The sequence below is a fragment of the Dipodomys merriami genome, unplaced genomic scaffold, assembly GCF_024711535.1.
Source record: "Dipodomys merriami isolate MVZ:Mamm:240054 unplaced genomic scaffold, mDipMer1.0.p SCAF_11, whole genome shotgun sequence".
NCBI lineage: Eukaryota > Metazoa > Chordata > Mammalia > Rodentia > Heteromyidae > Dipodomys > Dipodomys merriami.
The window spans coordinates 47,976,694-47,997,120 of record NW_027202382.1 but is presented as its reverse complement, the minus strand read 5'-3'; the positions used below and the strand labels follow the sequence as shown (position 1 = coordinate 47,997,120).

The 20,427-nt window shown below is 60.4% G+C and overlaps 1 protein-coding gene across 5 annotated transcripts in view; it reads right to left on the bottom strand.

Moving 5' to 3' along the window:
• Positions 1 to 4,743: 4,743 nt before the first annotated feature.
• The window catches only part of Sardh (sarcosine dehydrogenase), a 49,682-nt gene continuing 33,998 nt past the window's right edge, over positions 4,744 to 20,427 (bottom strand). For 4 of the 5 annotated variants that reach the window (XM_070014997.1, XM_070014994.1, XM_070014996.1 and 1 more), the window contains exons 17-22: positions 20,072 to 20,219; positions 17,246 to 17,339; positions 9,163 to 9,325; positions 8,318 to 8,486; positions 7,130 to 7,265; positions 4,744 to 5,737 (exon numbers count right to left, since the gene is read on the bottom strand). In XM_070014997.1, the coding sequence (XP_069871098.1) occupies positions 5,612 to 5,737; positions 7,130 to 7,265; positions 8,318 to 8,486; positions 9,163 to 9,325; positions 17,246 to 17,339; positions 20,072 to 20,219 (836 nt within the window). In that variant the 3' untranslated portion in view covers positions 4,744 to 5,611. The remainder of the gene's footprint in view (positions 5,738 to 7,129; positions 7,266 to 8,317; positions 8,487 to 9,162; positions 9,326 to 17,245; positions 17,340 to 20,071; positions 20,220 to 20,427) is intronic. The other variant, XM_070014998.1, reaches the window with a different exon arrangement.

The following is a 20,427-nucleotide window of genomic DNA, read 5'->3' as shown; positions in this document are numbered from 1 at the left end:
CCCCAGTGGTCCATGCAGCCCCGAAGGGGCCTGGCCCAGGCCAGACTGGCTGTAGCATGTGGACCCAACCTCCCCTTCCATATTTATGGGGACTGGGCTGGGCTGCATCCCTTCTGCAGGCACAGAATGGGGGGTGGCAGAACCCCGACCGAAGTGTGCACGCCCCACCCCTGAGCGGCGCGGTCCAGGCCGCTGCGCTGGCTTGCTGGGCCGGGGCCTCCCCACCAAGGTTCGCCAGCGCCCGGGGCCTGGGCGTCAGGGAAGGGCAGAGTCCCAGGTGCCCTGGGTTCAAGGCGGTATTGAGGAGACCTGCGGTATGCAAGGTGTCATCCCTGGGCTGCAGACCCCAGAAAACAACTGGGGTGTCCTCTGAGCTGGCTTGGGCCGTTGACTGGGACCCACTGGGCTCCTGAGATTAGTTAGGCTTCACTGAAATTAATTGAAACGACAGCTATGGAATGCTGAGGTTCGAGGTCCCCGTCTCCACCCACGTTTCAGGGCTCAGGAGCCACCTGTGTGTGGCCCGTAGCTACAGGCTGGTCAGCACGGCTGCAGAGAATCCTCCCTCCACAGAAAGTTCTGGAAAGTGTGGTCAGAGCCCATGGCATGCAGTCAGCCCAGCTCCAGGACAGGCCTGCCCTCCCCACCGCCAAGACTTCTGAGCCCCCAGCGCCGGCTGCCACTGTCCCAGGCGGGTAGAGAAGAGCCGCGCCACCGGCTCCCCGCTGGGGAGACACGCTCAGCGGAAACCGGGCGAGGGGCGTGGCCCCAGCACCCTCCCCACAGAGCCCACGCCTGCGCACAGGGCAAGGGGCGTGGCCACGGGACCGCCCCCGCTGAGCCCACGCCTGCGCACGGGTGAGGGACGTGGCCACGGGGTCCTCCCCACGGAGCCCACGCCTGCTCACGGTGAGGGGCGTGGCCACGGGACCGCCCCCACAGAGTCCACGCCTGCGCACGGGTGAGGGGCGTGGCCCCAGGACCCTCCCCACGGAGCCCACGCCTGCGCACGGGTGAGGGGCGTGGCCACGGGACCCTCCCCTCGGAGCCCACGCCTGCACACCGGCGAGGGGCGCGGTCCTCGCACAGCCTGAGAACAAGGACGGCCTGGGGACACATGGCCATTGTCCCGCCGCTCTGCATTCCTCCCCAGGACGCTGTGAACCCCACAGGAGTGACTGTTCCCCCAGCCCTGCTGGGGCCTCTGTAGACCCAAGGGCTTTCGTACTTCTCAGCATCGGAGGAGCAGGGTGCTGACTTAAGCTGGGCCTCGAAAGTACCCCTGAGCGCACCCTGCTCTTCACGGGAGACCCCACTTCGGAGGCCCGGGCGGGACCTGGGCGAGGACCACCAGGCCTGTCCTGGGCCTTGCCTTTCCTTCATCCATTAGTGAAGTGCCCGCGTGAGCTGAGCGCACACGGGCGGGGCGCACCCAGGCCCGGGGGGAGGGAGGGCGCACGTAGGCTCAGGGGTGCACACGGGGGGGGGGGCGCACCCAGGCCCGGGGGGGTGCACCCAAGCCCGGGGGGAGGGAGGGCGCACCTAGGCTCAGGGGTGCACACAGGCTCAGGGCGCACACAGGCCGGGGAGGTGGGGAGCACACACAGGCTCGGGATGCACACAGATGGGGGGTGCACACAGATGGGGGGTGCACACAGGTGGGGGTGCACATAGGCGGAGGGGGCACACACACAGGCCTGGGGACACACACACAGGCCCCGGGGGCGCATACAGGCCCTGAGCGCACACAGGCAGGGGGGATGGGGCGGGGCACACACAGGATCTGGAGCCACACACAGGCCTGGGATGCACTGGGGGCAGGGAGGGGGGTGGGGGGACAGAGAGCACCCTTGCACAGACCCAGGAGCGCACACAGGCCCCAGGGGCACCTGCCTCCACCTCTGTCCTCCCAAGACAAGAGCATGAATGAGAAGGCAGGAGACAGCACGGCAGGAGACAGCACAGCTGGTCAGGAGCCGCAGGTGTGGCATTTTAAGAGGACCACCAGGGACAGCCTCCAGGACAAGGTGACATTCATTAAATCCTGGAGAAAGTGAGAGGTGAGGCCCACAACATTTGGGGAAATCCTTTAAGGGAGACAACAGCTTTCCAGGTGGGCTTTGAACCATGATCCTCGGATCTCAGCCTTCTAAGTAGTTGAGATTACAGGCGTGAGCACTGTGCTTTTTTTTTTTTTTTTTTTTTTTTTTAGCAGTCTGGTGATGAGTGGGAGAGAAGAGTCTGGTTTGCAGTGCAGGGGAACAAGTGTAGGCTGAGGCTCCGTGGTGTGTGGGGAGCCCGCCTCCCCTTTTCTGGAGTGAGCCATTGTGGTGAAGATGACCATGAATGAGCAGAGGGAGTGGGCAGCAAATGGGAGATGGAGGGCAGAGGCCTTGATGGGCAGATGGGTGCCACCACGCCACATATTCTCCAGAGGCAAAGCACAGAGACACAGAGGTAGACTGGGGTCAGACCGTGCTATTCCGGGAGGGCAGAGCCATGATGTTTGCTGGCCGGGAGTGGGGGTGAGCGGAGCCCAGGTTTTCTCCGGCGCCTTCTCTGCAGCCTCAGCGGTGCCCCAAGGCCCAAAGCCACTGTGCACCTGTTCTGTTGGGCCTTTGCCTCTGTTGGGGACCAATCTGCTGCATCCCCCTCCACAGTCACAAGTCAGAGTTCTGCCCTGGCTCTTCTCCTGCCCCTTTGGCCATGCTGAGACCAGCCCTGCTGGGCAGCACAAGACGGGCACTGTGAACTGGCACAGGAGCCACCAGACCTCAGACTCTTTGGGGAGACCAAAGATGAAAGCTAGAACAACCCAAACACAGAGCCCCCTCCCCCCCTGTGCTGGAGGTGTTCTCATTCTTCACACACAATTCACCACGACTTGTCTGAGCGCCACCCCTCCTTTGCCAAATGCTGCCATTGCCACTTTACCAGCTGCATTGGAGGGAGGTGGCCCTCTGTACTGGAGTCGGGGGTACCCAGGAGGAAAAGAGCCAGAAGTGGCCCAGACATTCTGCCAGCAGGGCCTGGTTCTTGGGGAGACAGGCACCTGGCCCTGCCAGCAGGCTCCTCCCCATCTCCCACAGGAAGACAGGTGCCTGGTGACATTGGCACTCAAGACACAGCTGCCGTGGCTCAGGATGAGGGTACCAGGACAGGGGCATTCCATCCTGCCCAGGAGGGTGGGATAAGAAGGGGTACTGCTGGACCCCCCCATGAGCCACGTGTGAGGCTCCAGACCCTGCCCCCTGCCCCCAGGACCTTGACCCCTCCCTACAAGGCCCTGACCCTCCTTCCAGCCAGCCCTGCCCTCGCCAGCCAGACTCTTTCAAAGCAGTTTTCTGACTTGAGGAGCCAGCCCGGTGAGCATCACGGCATCTTGACAAAGTGAGGGAGGCGTCAGGGGCTCACTCCTGTCATCCCACCTAGTCAGGAGGCTGAGATTTGAGGATTTCAGTTCAAAACCAGTCCCGACAGCAATGTCTGTGAGACTCACCTCCAGTGAACCACAAAAAAGCCACAAGTAGAGCTGTGACTCAAGTGGCAGAGCACCAGCCTTGAATAGAATAGCTAAGAGACAACACCCAAGCCTGAGTTCAAACCCCAGGACTGCCTACCCCCCCCCCCCCCCCCCCCCCCACACACACACACACACACACACACACACTAGGTGTCTCTAGATTAGCAGTAAGGAAGGCCTGGGCAGGTTTCCAGGGCCTTGGAGCACACCGTGGGAGGGGGTATAGATGCAGTCCATCGGGGTGGCGTGTTTGGGCCATGCCAGGCCAGGGCCTTCCCCATGGGGCAGGTGAGCTAGGTGGCTAGGGAGGCCACTGCCACTCCGTGACCCAGAGCCCCTCCCAAAGGACTGCAGCGATTCTGGTGACACAAGGCCCTCAGGAACAGGGAGGAAGCCGATGAAGAATTTCCCAGCAGTGGCGGTGAGAAATGAGCTGGACTAGAACCAGGGCCCAGACCACCCTCATCCAGAACCCTCCTCCAAGACAGGCCATCAGACACATGCGGTCACCCGTCCAGTCCAGCGGTCCTGGCCAAACCACAGCCCTGGGGAAGCTGGCTGAGGCCATCTGGGTGGCGTCTCCCTTCCCCTTTGGCTCCACAAAACCAGCCTTGGCCGAGAACCAGGTGATGGGAGGCTGCAGGTGTTTCTCTGGCTGATGCTGTGAGAGCCAGAGGCCTCCACGGCCCTTCCTGGCCCACAGCCCTCCCCACACTCAGGAGAGCAAATCGGCTTTCCAAGGCCATCTGTAACCCACATCTTCCCAGACCTTTGACCTGTTCCAGCTCTGTGTGTGGTATGTGAGCCTCTGGAGGCCTGGGCCTGTCCCGGACAGGACAGCCCACGCCTGTCTTCTCTGCTGCTGTGCGGGTCTCGGTCCCACCACACATCCAGCCTGCTGTCCTAGACCTCAGGGTGACCTTTGGTAAGGATGGTGAGAGCCCTCAGCAGCACCAAGATCCACGGATCTGAACCAGGGCACAAAGCAGGAGGGCACCGGGCAATGCAGGGAAGCTGTGGCACCCACCCTGGGCAGGAGAGGCAGGATGGCTCCTGACTTGTGGAGAAGTGGGAAGAATTCCAAGGGACAAGAGAAGGAGGCAGGGTAGGCCAGGTATGTTGCGCGTGCCTGTAATCCCAGTTACTCCTGAGGTAGAGATCAGGAGGCTTGTGGTTCAAAGCCAGGGAATAAAGCTAGTGAGATCCCCATCTCAACAATATGCCAGACACGGTGGTTCAAGCCTGTAATTCAAGCTCTACAAGTCATCTAAGATACATTGGAGGCTCACAGTCCAAGGTTGGCTCTGGGCAAACACTTGGGACACTGTCCACAAAAACATAACTAGAGCAAAAAAGGGCTGGAGGTGTGGCTCAAGGAGTAGAATGCCTGCCTAACCAGCACAGAGCCCTGAGTTCAAACCCCAGTGTCAACAAGAGAGAAGGGAGGGCGGGAGGAAGGGACGGAGGTGCCCCATCTGCTCGGGACCCTCCCCAGAGCAGGAAGACTGATGTGGGTGGGAACTGTGCCCTCATCTCAGAGACAAACCTCCCCAGGAATCAGTGCCCTTGACCTGGGGCCTCTTGTCATAGACTTCCGCAGGCCATAGGCTGGTGACTCTCAGGCTTTCCCACTTGCCGAACTGGGAGGTAGAGTTAAGAAGCACTCTCCATCCCTGGTCTGAGAAACCACCACCTGAACACGGTCCTGACTTTACCCAGCACTCATCTCTCTCCTGTCCACCTGTGCCCATGGCAGACAGTGCCAATGGATCACCGCTCCACCCTCTCCCTGGATTCCCCTCCCTCCAAGGGCTCTGGCTGCCCAGGGCCAGCAGAGATTCTCGGAGGAGAGGTGAAACCTGTCTGCCTCCCTCTTCTGCGCTGGGTCACCGAGGGTCACCAAGCTCCTTCTGAGGAGCCCGTAGTTCCCAAGCACGGCCTCGGTGTCCAAGGCCTTGGCCATCTGCTCTGAACGGGGGCTGGGGTGGATTAGATGAGGCACTAAGGAGGGGAAGGCCCGTGTGCTGGTCTGGGGTCACAGGAATGAACTCAGCTGGCAGGCTAGTGGCCTCCCCAGGGCCCAGGCCATCAGTAGAGCCCCTTCACTCTCTTGTTGTCAGGGTCGAAGGGAGATTTCAGATGAGCCTGGGCAGCGTAGGTGACCCCCATCCGCTCCAGCGCGTAGTCCCCACTCTTCACAAAGTCCAGCGAGACCTAGGTGCAGAGGGGCAAGGGTCAAGGCCCGCCACGGGGAGGGGCTGTCCTCCCGCCCGCCTGCTTCTCCAGGAGTGCGCAATGCCTCACATGGTGAAGCCATCACCTGCCAGGCCCCCTGCTCCGAGACAAGGCCCCACCCTGGAGCAGTGGGTCACACTGCACAGGCCCCAAGCTGGGCCGGCCCTGTAGAGCATCCCAGATGCATGGGAAGATGGCGGCTCGGCCGGGGACCGGGCCTGGCAGGTCATGGGCTCAGATGCTGAGGGTCAGGGGTGCAGGACCAATGGCTCTAGACATGGCTTCCATGTTTTTGCCTTCCCAGAAAGCCCAGGAGCTGGTATTCCTCAGACAGGGAGAAGAGTAGGGCTTCTGTCTGGCATGGCGGGTATGCTGGGACATCCTTGCTGCCCTGCAGGGGGAGGAGCTTCTGGGGCCACCGGGGAGGGACTTCCTGGACCACAGGGGGAGGAGGCTTTAGAGGCCACCAGGGGAGGGAGCTCTCTCTGAATGGTGATTAAACCCAGGGCCAACTCAGAGGCTTGTTCTGGGGGTACAGGAGTCCTACTCCTGGCAGCTCAGGGATGGATGGAAGAGAGCATGGGGATGGGTAGGGCTGTGTGGGGCCCTGCAGGGTCCCAGGCAGGTAGCTGGTGGTCTTCGGTGGTCTAAAGACAGGCGTTCCAAGAGTGTGTGGGCCCAACTGATAAGACCTCGTCTCCAGGGCCTTCCTGTGCTGGAGGCCCAACCCTGACCTTGCTGGGAAATCCCCATTATCCCACAGGCAAGCTGGGAAGTGCTCAGCCAGTTGGGTGAGGGAGGGGTGGTACCTGCAGAGCTTGCTCACCGAATGGTGAGAACATTCTGGAGGGCCCGATCATGAGAGCGGGAGGGTGGCCTGGACACAACCGCATGCGCTCAGTGTCCTGGACATGTAGTGGCATTGAAGCTTGGCTCCCTGTCCACATTCCTTATAAACCCATCCCAGAATCACAGAAAGGGCAGGAGTGAGTACTCTTTAAAAGTAAAGGCAGGTCTGGGAATGTGGCTCAGTGGTAGAGTGCTTGCCTAGCATGCATGTATGCATGGGTTCGATTCCCAGTACCACATACGCAGAAAAAGATGGAAATGGCGCTATGGCTCAAGTGGTAGAGCACTTACCTTAAGCAAAAGAAGCTCAGGGACAGCGCCTGGGCCCTGAGTTCAATCCCCAAAACTGGCACCAAAAAATTACAACGTAAAGGCAGAAGCATATCCCCCTACCCTCAAAGAGGGGGTGATCTCCACCTCGCTGGGCCCAGCTCTGGCCTCAGTGTCAGAGAAGGTTCCGGGCTCCCCTCAGCAGGGACATGGACCAGGGCCCCCTTAGGTGGGACAGAGAGCAGGACTTACCGGCTGGCCACTGGGGTCAGAGATATAGCCATAGGCGATAGTTTTATCCAGGGTGAAGCCGAAATCAGCCCTCCGGATGTGGCCTACCACTTGGCCATTTCTCCAGATGGCCTCCAGGCCAAACATGGGCACTTTTCTAGAAGAAGCAGTAGACAGCTGGAACTCCAGGCCCCAGGGAATCCCCTCCACAGCATCCTGGGGTGTCTGTGCTGTGCCTGCCCCAGCATGGGCTGATAGGCCCCGGGCCGGGCCCGCCTGCTGGCCAGGACACCAGGGCAGGGCCTGCGAGTCACCCGATGACGGCCACCTGTTGGGCTGATTTTTTTTTCTCAGTTTGCATTCTTTGCTTTAAGGATTCACGATTGCATTGCTACGGGAATGCTCACTGTAAACAATTTGCAAATGCCAAGTTGTAAAGAAACACATCAAGTAAAATCTAGAGATGCCAGTACTCCCGTGACAGGTGACATTGGGTGGGCATCTACAAGCGGATCCCTTGGGCTAAGTTCCCTGGGTCTCCATTTATTTGTCCCCTTCCCACTACTCATCAGGCCTCCAGCAGGCTCCACTGGTGGCTGCTAACACCGCCCCAGAACTAAAATACCCCCAAACCCACATGCAACCCAGGCTCCCAGGACCCAACGCCCCCCAGAATGCTGAGAACTTGGGCCTGGCTCCCAGCCGTGACACGCTCAGAACTACCCTTGGCAGGGGTGGAGGCTCAGGGCCCATGGCCCAGCCTCTCCCTCCACCTCTGCCACAAGAGCTGGGTGTGAACCCCCTCACCCTGGTCCCCATTTGTAATGGGGACGTGGCCCCAGCCTTGCTCCTCACATCCATCACCGAGATGGAGATGGCATAACTGAACAGGTCAGGAAATGGCACCACAGGGCTGCGGCACTGGCCAGGCCGGGGAGCGCCTGTCCTCGTGAAGGAAGTGTGTCTAGCTTGGGTCCCCACTGACCCCTGCAAGCCCCCCCCAAGACAAAGCTGGCCCTGGAGGGGGTCAGAGCTGGGTGACTGCCCTGATTCGTGTGCTACCTCTGTCTTCCCTTGACCGCCTCCGGGGCCTCCGTTTCCCCATCCGTCACCGCTGTTGAGTGACTTCTGGGAGAGGCTGGTGGGGACGGGGCAAACCGCAGGGGTCTTGGCTGGGGACGGTAGGGCCCACTGCAAACAGGTACTCACTCCTCCACCGTGAAGCCCACCAGGCGCCGGCGGAGGCCTGCGGCACGCTGCTTCTCCAGGGCCTCTCGGCCCAAGAAGGGCACCGGGGACTTGAGCTTGCAGGTGAAGGCCAGGCCGGCCTCCAGCGGGCTGTCGTCAGGTCGGAGGTCTGCGTGCCAGTGTCGGTAGCCTGAGGCGGAGGGTGCGGGGAGGGGGGAGGGGGGACCTCTGGGTCAGCGTGTGGCTGCAGTGGGCACAAGCTCTTCAGAAGACCCACACGGGTGCTGCGCACGCCCAGGCCCTCAGCCCAGCCTGGGCATCCCAGGGCAGGAGGCTGGAGGGTGGAGGACTTTCTTCTCCAGAAGGTTCTTCCTCATGAGCTCCCAAACTGACCCTGAGCATTCGGGCTCCACGCTGCCAGGGTGGGAAGCGGCTGAGATACCTCGGGGCAATGCAAATGCCTCTGGCCCGCATGGTCACTGTGGGGTGCACTGTGTCCCCAGGGACTCTGGAGCCCATTCTACTCTCGACTCCCCTTCTCGGAGAGGGCTCAGGTGGTGCCTGCCGGGCCCTGGGTTTGAGCTCCAGCAACAGAAGCTCTTAAAAGCCATACATCTGTCAGAGAAACCACGTGCTGAATTCAAATCCTGCCTTGGCCCTGGCTCCCTCACCCACGGCGGTGGGCAGCGCCTCAGCTCTCTGTGTCTCTGTACCCGGGTGCTGGGGTCTGCGGAAGCCCCCGGGGTGTGGGGAGGGTGCGGGGCTGCAGGAAGCAGTGTTGGGAGGCAGGGACCTGTGGTAGACTGAAGCGCGGCTACCTCCAGCTGTCCGGGTACCTCCCAGGCACCCCCAGATCCCACGCTTACCTTTCTCAATGCTCAGGGAGTCGATGGCCCGGTACCCCGCGTTGACAAGGCCGTGCTTGGTGCCTGCAGCCATCACAGCGCGGTACACGGACACACAGGACTCCCGGGGGATGTGCAGCTCCCAGCCCAGCTCTCCCACGAAGGACAGCCGCAGGGCCCGGACCTGGGGGCAAGGCCACAGCTTCGACCCTGGCTTCCCAGCACCGGGCACCAGGCACTGGCCACCACGAACCCAGGGCAGCTCTTCTACCACTGGAACTGTGGGCTGGCCATGGGCCTGCCTGGGCAGATCGCCACCAAGGAAGGGGTCCTCCAAAGTGAGTTCACAGGACCCACTCTGAAAATCTTCAGTTGAAGGAAGGGGCCTCCTGTGGGAGATGCTGCCTATGCCGTCCCTGGTCCCGGACCTCCTAAGGTCCCCTGTGGTCAGACGATTGACCACACACCAGGTGCCTAAAGCGACAGGCTCACGCCTGGAATCCTAGCTACTCAGGAGGCTGAGATCTGAGGATCACAGTTTGAAGCTGCCCAAGCAGGAAAGGCCGTGCGATTCTTATCTCCAGTTAACCAGCAAAAAGCAGGAAGTGGCAGTGTCACCCAAGTGATAGAGTGCAATCCTTAAATAAAAAAGCTTCAGAAGTAACTCCCAGGCCTGAGTGCAAGAAGCAGGACTGGCACTGGCATACACCACCCCACACACACATGCGCACACACACATATACACACACAGGTGTGTGCACACGTGTTAAGCAAGAGCCCTAGAAACCCTGAGTTCATGCTTAAGTATTGGCAAATAAACAGGGCCAAGGCCTGGGTCTGTCATTTTAAGAAGCCCTGAGCCCAGTCTGTGAGGAGTGGGTGGGACCATTCCCGGAGGGGGCTGAGTCTGCAGAAAGCGCTTCCAGGCAGAGAGGTTGGTACAAAGCAGAACTGGAGTGGCAGTACAGAGAGGCAGGAGAGCAAGGCTGCAGCCAGGCCGGCCAGCAAGGGTCTTATCCTGGGCTGGGAAAGCCACCTGCCTGAATTGAGAGTGGGTGCCAGGACTGGGCCCCTGCCCCCCCCCACGGGAACTACACTGCCATGCGCCCCGGCCCCAGGCTGAGCGCTTCACACACATCCTGCCCCTCACCGCCCACGTGCTGGGGCACCGCTGTGAACTGTGCCACAGAGGCAGAGGCATGGGGGCCCGGGGCATGCCCAGTCCCATGGTGAAGAGCTGTGGTGCCGGGAGATGGTGCCCTATACAGCCACAGCTTCTCTAGTTTAGGTCCATGCCATATAGCTGCCCAGTGCCCCGTGCCTGACCTCCAGGGACCTTCTTAAACCCAGGGGTAAGGCTTGATCATTAAGGCCAGGACCCCACCAGCTCAACAAGGGGCAGGAAACCCAGAACACCCCAGAAGGATGGAGAAGCAAGGAGCTGGAGGAGCTTGAAGGTTCACGGGCTGAAAGGTGGGTAGGTCTTTGCAGTGTCCAAATGCACATATCTGTACCGAAGCTGTTGGACTGAGCGATCAACCAGTGAGCACCTGATCCTCTAATCGCTGCCACTGACAGACTGGATTCCAAACGCTTTTAAAACCGCATACATTTGCTCCGAGCTGCCATTTGCCCGGGCCTCTCAGAAAAACTCCGAATTACTCAGGAAATATACCGTGGATGGCTCCTTATCTCTGTGGGGCAAGCCGAGGGCCCTGACACAGGCTGCCTTGTCAGCAGGATTCTAATTTTAGCCAGCCCATGGAGGAGTGTGGGGGCACAAAGCTAGTCTCACTGTGAAACAGGAAAAAATCATTTGAAAGTGCACCGGTGAACAGCCCCAGTTACAGGAGACACGGGCCTTACCCATGCATCGCAGCCTTGTGTCTTCCAAATGGGGACCCCTGAGGAGGGGACAGGGCTAAGAAGAACTCCAGACTCAAGTACAGCCCCACCCCTGCCCCTGATTGGCCAGCCTCCCACCAAGGCCCGCCTCATCTAATTGGTGGCTGAGAACAGGGCTTAGGGAAAGCAGAGCCTGGTACATAATCACCTGGCAGTGGGGAACTCAGAGTTGTGGAAGGCTGACAGGAAGAGCTTTAAGCCAGATTTTATTTAAATCTTTTTCTTGCCTTTAAGATAAAAACGAGAGAACACCTTGGAGCTAATAAATGATTTCAGCAAAGCGTCAGGATATAAAGCCAACTCACAGAATTTGTTTCTAATGTGTTTCTACAAGCTAGCAATAACCCACCCAAAGAAAGAAATGAGAACAACTCCATTTACAACAATATCTGAAAGAATAAAGTATCTAGGAACCCCAATGTTCCTACTGAGAAGCTGTCCACCATGCCCAGAGTGGCCGGCAGAGCCATGCAATGCCCAGAGTGCCCTCAGAGACGCACAACACTTACTTTTCAGGAATGGGAGGTTAAAAAGAACAAATCTACATGAAAATTCATTTGGAATCTCAAAGAATCCAAATGGCCAACTCAGTTTGAAAGAATAAAGCTGGAAGACTCACATTTCCTGAATTCAAACCATGCTGAGCCCAAACTATACAACCGAGACAACAAGGGAGAGGCAAGAAGACACAACCAGCCCAGCAGAATGGAAGAGAGCCCCCAGGAAGGAACCTGCCTTTCTGTGACCAAGTGATCTTCCACAAGGGTGCCAAAAACAACTCCGTGGGGTCACACGAGGTCATCTGACCTTCTTCCAGCCAGGCCTGTCCTAACACTCGCCTGGCAAGGGACTCCGCTGTCCCCTGACAGCTTGAATAGTATCCGGGGAACCACACCCCAACCGCAGTTCCATCATCTTCTCAGTCACGTCACAGAGCTGGCTTGTGACATTCTGTGGCTGTCCAAGGCCTCAGCAGATTTTCACAGCTCTTGGCGAAGGGAGTTTTTAGGCAGCAGCTGCAACCCAGTTGGCAAATACCCACCCCATAAATGCCTCGAATTCTCTGGCTGGGGTGTCACGGTTTATCTAACGTGTGCCATGTAAGGCCACTCCGTCCTGAGCGAATCCAGTCCTAGCAGCAGCACCGCCGGGCACCTCAGCACGGGGAAAACAGGATCTGAAATTCCTTTGCAGAAGAAAAATGTACTTATAGCTATGGCCCGTAATGGCTTCCAACCCGGGGCCTGTTGCTCTGCTAAGAGACGGTCTCAGCCCCAAGGTGCCTGTCCTCAGCAAAAGAGAGACTTCCTTCTGTCCTCAGCCAAGGTGCTGGAACACCATGTCTGGCCCAGGACTGGCCGTGCTGAGCTCCAAGAAAGTAGACACACCAACAAAGTAGTTCCCACTGGAAATCTCGCTGGCTTGGGGAACAAGGAAGCGGCCCTCCCCCAGCCCCCTTCTTCCTCCAAGAATCCCAGGATTGTGGACACGGCACAGACCCAAGTATTCAGAGAAGCACTCTTGCACAACAGAGGTGAGGCACAGCGGGGCATTGCCAAGTCCTCAGTCATGAGCAGAGGTTGCTGACCATGACAAGGTCACACGTGGTGGCCCATGGGGTCTGGGGCCGCAGTCCTCGGCTCTCACCCTCTTTCCTCACATCCCTGCTCAGCAGGCAGTGGTGCTGGCTGTGCAGGTGCACCCCCCACACACACACACAGCCGGTGCTGTAGGCTGAAAGCCAATCAAACGCCTATAAACACTTGGCCTAGCTCCATCCTCCAGCCCCCGAGCCACTGCACACTGACCAACAGCTCAACAACACATGTTTAAGCCGGCACAAGATCATGCAAGAGAATATGAAATTCCCCCTGGAGTCCAAGAGGATTCAGTGTCTGGAGAGAGTAAAATCTTTGCGCGCGCACGTGTGTGTGCGTGTGTGTGCGTGTGTGTGTGTGTGTGTGTGTGTGTGTGTGTGTGTGTGTGTGTGTGTGTGTGTGTGTGTGTGTGTGTGTGTCCATACTGGGGCTTGAACCCAGGGCCTAGACACTATTCCTTAGATATTTTGTCCAAGGCTGGCTTGAGGCACAGCTTCACTTCCAGCTTTTGGGGGGTTCATTGGAAATGAGCTCCACAGACTTTCCTGCCCTGGCTTTGAACCTCGGTCCGCAGATCTCAGCTTCTTGAGTAGCTGGGATTTAGGCTTGAGCTACTGGCACCTTGTTTCAGAAAAGACCTAAAAGCTCTCCTAGGCTTTGGGCAGTAGCCAGGTCACTGCTCGCAGCAGGGAGCCATCTCTCAGAAGGCTTTGGCTCCCAGCGCTCTGAGTCCAGCGTGAAGGTCTGATGTCCACAGCCTCCAGGACTGTGGTTCTGTACTCTGGGCGCTGCCATGGGCCTCTGGGCAGGGGCCAGTCCAGCTTCTGCAGCTGGTAACAGATCATCCCCCCGCCCCCCAACCCTGCTAGACGGGGAGGCCACTGTTCCAGCCTTGGGCCAGTGGGGGCCTTAGGAAGATAGCTTTCAGGTCCACGGAAGCCACACACTAAAGGTCCCTGGAGCCCTGTGGAGAAGGTGGGGGCCCCCTGCCTGGCATTGTCTGATATGTCCTCCCTTGTAGCCCACACTTGGATTGTTCCAGCCCTTATACCACAGGACTGGGCTCCCTGGCCACTGGATGAGACCTGCCCCCAGGAGGCCTCCTCTGGGAACCTCCAGGAAAGATTGAAGAAGTGAAGGAGAGACCATAAGGAAGAAGGACAAGATGCTGGTGTGGCTGCTCTTGGGGGGCAGGCACGGGCATTTCAGGATGAGGCAGTGAACCACAGCCCTGGGCTCCACACTGGGGCCAGCCGCTTGCAGCTAACACAGGTGAAATGCATTCTGGAGCGTGGCAGGGTCCCTGGGAAGCGGGGTTACACTGGTGTCGATTGTCAGGTTCAGAAGGGCTCTCCGTGGCTGAGGACCTAAGTGCTGGAAGGCTGGTCTGGCAGGCGTAGGGCCCCGGGTCCCGTCCCCAGCACTGAGGGAAGCAGAGTGAAATGCCAGAACTGGCCGAAGGCCCACAGCAGGGCTGCCGGCTCGGATGGCACATCCTCATGTCAGCAGCAACCACGGAAGGCCGCCATGGGCCTGGGAGTCTGGTGCAGATTCCACAGACCTGCCCAACAGCCCATGCAACCAGGAGGCTGGGGTGGGGCCCAGAACCTTCCCAAGTCAAGACATGCCCACACACCTGGGCCTCCCCTGGGTAAGGCTGGGTCTGCCTCATGCAGGCTGGTCTAGCTCCTCAATTCTCTGCAGCACCCCACAAGACACTGGCCTGGTGCACTTCAGGTCTGGCATTAAAGTCACCATCCTTCTATTGACATCAGATCTAGGACAGCATCGGGCATGAGGAGAGGCCCAACCAAGAGCCTACCACCGAAACACCGATGGCGGCTGCCATATGACGGGCACAGGGTCCCAGTCTAGGCTCCGGTCAGCTCCGTCAGCCACCTGAAGTCATCAGACAGTTGCCAAAGAGAAGAGACCCAACCCACACGCCTGGGTGGGTGCTGCTCACGTGGCAGGGTGGTATTGGAGGGGTACAGGGGTCCCTATAGGGCGCTCGGGGCGCATCGAGAGGAACAAGAGCACAATTACAGCATCTCATATGCACAGGCTGGGCGTGGAGGATGGAGGGCTGGAGGATGGAGGGCGTGGAGGATGGAGGGCTGGAGGATGGAGGGCTGGAGGATGGAGGGCGTGGAGGATGGAGGGCTGGAGGATGGAGGGCTGGAGGATGGAGGGCATGGAGGATGGAGGGCGTGGAGGATGGAGGGCTGGAGGATGGAGGGCTGGAGGATGGAGGGTGTGGAGGATGGAGGGCTGGAGGATGGAGGGCTGGAGGATGGAGGGTGCTGAGGATGGAGGGCAGGGAGGATGGAGGGCGCTGAGGATGGAGGGCAGGGAGGATGGAGGGCATGGAGGATGGAGGGCTGGAGGATGGAGGGCAGGGAGGATGGAGGGGTGGAGGATGGAGGGCTGGAGGATGGAGGACTGGAGGATGGAGGGCAGGGAGGATGGAGAGCTGGAGGATGGAGGGCTGGAGGATGGAGGGCAGGGAGGATGGAGGGCGTGGAGGATGGAGGGCTGGAGGATGGAGGGCAGGGAGGATGGAGGGTGCTGAGGATGGAGGGCGTGGAGACTGAGGGCAGGGAGGATGGAGGGCGCTGAGGCTGGAGGGCAGGGAGGATGGAGGGCTGGAGGATGGAGGGCTGGAGGATGGAGGGCTGATGGGAGAAAGCACTCGCCCTGCTCTCTGGGGGCAGAGACAACTCATTCATGTCGCAGAGTCATTCCATGAAGGCAGAGGCACAGGCTGGTCCCCATGTCTCTGCCAGACATGCACGCACGCTCCCCACTCATGGGCGCTCAGGGGTCTGAGATCTGGGCAATGACCCTGCTCCAGGACCGGAAGAGGGAGGGGCATGTCCCAGGCAGACGCAGGTCTGACCAGGGCCCTGGGTGGCGTCCATCTCACAGGGATGCTTGGGGGCGGAGCCACTAGCTGGCACCAGAGAGGCCACCGGGGGCTTGGCCCAGTGCAGCTCAGGCCCCAGGTGGAGGCAGCCAGGGCCAGGCCAGGGCCTTGTGGGGGTGTGGGGGGGAGAGCAGCTGGAGCAGCCCAGTAGGGGGGAGGGAGGACAGGGGAGGGAGAACAATGGATTTTGGAGTGGAGAGGGATGTGCTTCCATATTGTCTTCCCCCCCCAACATCCAGCCACACACAGGCTCCAAGCCTTAGCACAAGAGAGAGAGAGATCCACCGCTTCCCCCCCTCCCCCCTCCCTCCCACCCCCACCCCCCTGTCTACACATGGGAACCCAGCTCCAGATAGGTCGGACACGGGCTGATGACGCTCCACAGATGGAAGGCTGGACACGGCTGAGACCAGAGCTGTGCGGCTCTCAGCACCCCTACCCTCTCTGGTCCCTTCAAGGCTTTTTTGCGAGAAGGAGGCAGGAAGCAAGCTAGTGGAACACCCCCAGACACCCCGCTTCCTGACCCCCAGGGAGCCCCTGGGGAGGGACGCAGGGGCGGGGCCTGCGTGGCTGTCTTTATCGGACTTTCTCTGTGGCAGCAGTGGTCTGCCATTGTTAATTTGCTAAGGGATCCTGCGTTACCCTCCCCACCCCTCAGAACCTCTGCAGGCTGGGGTCTTGCTCCCCACAAATACTCCTTTTTCCTGGATGAGGGATGGGGGAGAGGGGCTGGCACCCCGCCCCCACCCCAGGGCCACACCCGGGTCCCTGACAGGAATTGTGTGCATGGCGGTCAGCTTGATGGGTGGTCCCAACTGCTGGCTTCTTAGAGAGGAGCTCAGGGACACCCCCCACAGCCTACGCTCTGGGCGCCTCGGCCCCCTGGGGGGTCACCTGCCACCAGCAGGAACTCACACAGCCAGGCTGGGCCCAGGCCTGTCCTGGGGGACGTGTGGTCATGAGGCCACATTTTTGGGGATGGGGGCTGCCGGTGGCTGGGACGGGGCCAGTGCACTGCTGAGCACGGGAGTGAGCACCCTGATGTTGACCACCTGCTCCAGGGTGGTGTCCGGAGAGCAGAGGCCGCTGTAGCAGCAGGGCCTGCCCAGTGCCCAGAGCGCATGCCCAATGCCCACTCTGCCTCCCCCCTCCCACCCCACCCCAACAAGTCAAAGTAGAAATCACACTGCTCACTTTCCAACCAGGAGAGCCGGGAGTGGGAGAGGGGGAGGCAAGCCCCCACTCAGGGTCTCCGAGCAGCGCCCCCAGGCCTGCTGGATCTGAGAGTCCAGCCTGCCCCGCCCGAGCAGTTCCTGCCCCACTGGGGATGGCAGGTGGACGGGCTGGAAGACACAGGAGCCGTGTGAATGGCTCATGGCCCCCAGGAAGACAGGAAGTCACTTGATGGGACAGTGAGGCCTGTGTTTGGGGAGGGGAACACCCCCCCCCAACAGAGCCTCAGCAGAGGTGAGGCTTCAGGTAAGAGCAGGGCCACACTGGGACTTTGACCACCATGAGCTCCCGAAAGCCGAGTCCCCGGGCTGCAGGCAGGCTGACTCACAGTTGAGGCCCAAGGCCAGGGAGGCGCCAGGCCCCGGGGTCCCGGCTCTGGTTTATTTCTCTGCCACAGCATCTGCCACCCAGACCCCGGTGTCTCGTGGCCGCTGGTACTTACCAGGTGGCCTGCCGCCCTCACCAGCTGGTGGGTGGAGAAGGGGAAAGCCTCATCGCTCAGGTCGGCATCTACCACCTCCTGGAGAATGGCCCTGCTGCAAGCAAGGACAGGGTGGGTCAGCGAGCGCAGGGGCCCAGTCTCCTGCAGGAGATGGAGGTAAACCATCCACAAGCGTCCAGGCAGGAGAGCCACCTTCCTAATGCCAGGATCCAGCAGCACTCAAGAGGCCAGACTGTGGGTCTGCTCCGGTCTCAGGCAGGTAAACTGAGACAGAGCATCTATGTCCCAGATCCCACCTGAGTCACCACAGATGACCATCCAGAGAAGCTGGCTTCGGAGGCCTCTGTTTTAACCACAGAACAGAGCTGGGTGGCAGGCCCAGCCCCGACAGGAGCCCCTGGACACCACCCTGCCCCCCTGTCCTGACCCTGCCCCCCTCCACCCCCACCTCGCCATGCGTCCTGTCTGCAGGCTGGGTTGTGGTTGTCATGAGGCAGGGCACACTCACACTCTCTCTCTCTCTCTCTCTCTCTCTCTCTCTCTCTCTCTCTCTCTCTCTCTCTCACACACACACACACACACACACACACACACACACACCGTCACCTGCCCCACATGGCTGGAATATTCTGGAACTCTGATGCACTCCTGGTCTCTCCAGGCAGGCCTCTCTTTACCTCTACTCTGCACCTGAGGCCTGGCTAGAGCCACACACACACCCCGCGTCCCCTGGGCCTCCTGAGCCCTCCGCACTCCCACCAGGCTCCCTGTCCCCATTTAGCCCTGTGTCTCCCTTCTGCCCTTGGCACCGCTGTCACCTCCTCCAGGTAGCCCTCCAAGACTCCTGCCAGGCACCCTTCCCACTCTGCTCTGCCCCTCAACCACAGGCCCAGGCCAACAGGCCCTGCAGGCCCACAGGATGGACGGAACACAGCAGGCCTGGGCACAGCAGGACCTGCCTCTCATTGGCCGGCCCTCCCCCCCCACCTCTGCCCACCCAGGGTCCCCGCGGGTGCCAGGGCTGTCAAGTGGCCGCTGATCAGAAGTGCATTCAACCTAATCCCCACCCTCCGGTGCCACGAGCTGCCACCCACGCCCGCCTGAGGTGCTCCGCCGCGGCACAGTCCCTGCCAAGATCCTTACGTAACCCCAGCCCCCCCCCCCCCAGCCCAGAGAACGGCTCAGCGCCGGCTGCCTCTGGGCCTCTGGGCTCAGGCAGCCTCATGGGAGCAAGATGGCTGGGCTGGACAGGGCTGTTTGTTATGATCCTAGCCAGGGCCAAGGGGGGGAAAACGGGGGGGGGGTGCAGAATGGGGGAGGGGAGCTGGAGGGCAGCCACCCCTCCCAACCCCAGGTCCCTGTCCAAGGGGACAGGCAGGGGCTCTGGCGACCCCACGCCAGCTAAACAGGCACAGTGATGTCCCAGCTCAGAGTCCTGGTGAGAAAGAAGCTCAATGGCATGTGCTGAGCACGGGGCAGTGTGCGCCGCTCCAGCTCTGTCCAGCATGGTCCCCTGGTCACCAAAGGCTGCCTGAACTAGTGCTCTCTACAACTGAAAATTCCACCACCTGGGCTGGGAAGGTGGCTCAGTGGTAGAGTGCTCGCCTTGCACACATGACACCCTGGGTTCCATTCCTCAGTACCACATACACAGAAAAAGCCAGAAGTGGCGCCGTGGCTCAGGTGGTAGAGAGCCAGCCTTGAGCAAAAGCAGCTCAGGGACGGTGCCCAGGCCCTGAGTTCAAGCCCCAGGACTGGCAAAAAGAAAAAATAAAAATTCAACCACCTGTCAAGGGCTGGAAGTCCCACGGGGCTTAGCAGCTGGCTCAGGGATGGCTTTTTCAGAAAGTTCACAGGGCGCTTCCCACGGCCCGGGTGCTGTGCTAAGTACTTCCCACGCCACTCGGCCAATACCACCCATTGGATTGGTGGTGATGGTGGTGGTGGTGGTAACATTATTACCCTTGTGGGAAGTTGAGGACAGGCTGGGGGGGAAGCGGGGGCTGTGATGCAGAAGGCTGAGAGCCCGCAGCGGCTGGCAGTGAGAGGACATCCCGGGCCAGCCTGGATCTCCTCTACCCTCCTCCTTCCCCACCCCACTCTCCCTCCCCATACAAAAACAGCCCCCCAGCCCCCGTCCAGGGGCTCTGGGGCAGGGGAGCAGAGGCCTCCAGCTCAACAGGCCATGGGGCTCCCCAGAAAAGAGCAGAACCCGCAGCCTCCGTCCGGGCCGCGGCGGCCAGAGGCTGCAGCAGGAGCTGAGTCCACGTCCCCGCCCCTCTGGCCACACTGAGGAAGACTTACAACTGTGCCGGCCAATGGGGAGAGACTGTGACCCAGTGGGCTGGTGCCCACCCTCTCCCTGGGGACCCTGAGGAAATGGGAGATGGCCCGGGGAAGTCGGTCCCCCCTCTTCTGGAGAAGCCGCGATAAGGCTCTGAGAAGACGAAGACCTGGAGCAGGGAGCAGGCCGCTGCCTGGGGTGAGGTGGGTGGTGACTCCAGAGGCCACAGTGGCACTTCCGGTTGGGAGTCTGGCTTGGGGGCTTATACCATCCCACCCATAGCTAAGAGGCTTGTGTTCACTTCCCCCTGGCATTTTTCTCTTTTTAAAAGTGTATTTACTCTTGCTTTCCAATAAACATTGCTTCTGTTGAATGGCAACCCCTTTGTACAACTACTTAGATAAAAAATGCAATGTAAGCCAGGTACCAGGGGCGCACGCCTATGATCCTAGCCACCCGGAAGCCGCCCCAGGTGCCCAGGTGTGCCCAGGTGTGCCCAGGTGTGCCCAGGTGCCGCCAGGCCTGTCTGCCTAAGTCCTTACCTGGCTGGGCCCTGGACGCTGAGCATGCCCAGATCCTCCGAGCTGTCCACGAGCTGGCAGCGGAACTTCTGGTCCTGTAGCACCGTGGTGATGTGGGACCAGTTGTGCTGGGCCGCAGCCCCACCCACAGCCAGGTAGTAGCCATCCCCTGGAAGAGGACCCAGCCTCAGAAGGAACCCTGGGCACAGGGGCATGGGAGGGGGCTCCCAGGGGAAGCGACAGTGCTCTTTCCTTGAGATCAGCCTGCAGGGAGCCCCGGACCTCATCGAAGGAAGCAGGCCTCTGTGCTCCTCCGTGCCCTCCATGCCCAGCTCACACAAGGGCCAGCCCCCCCACACTCCCCACAAGCCCAGGCC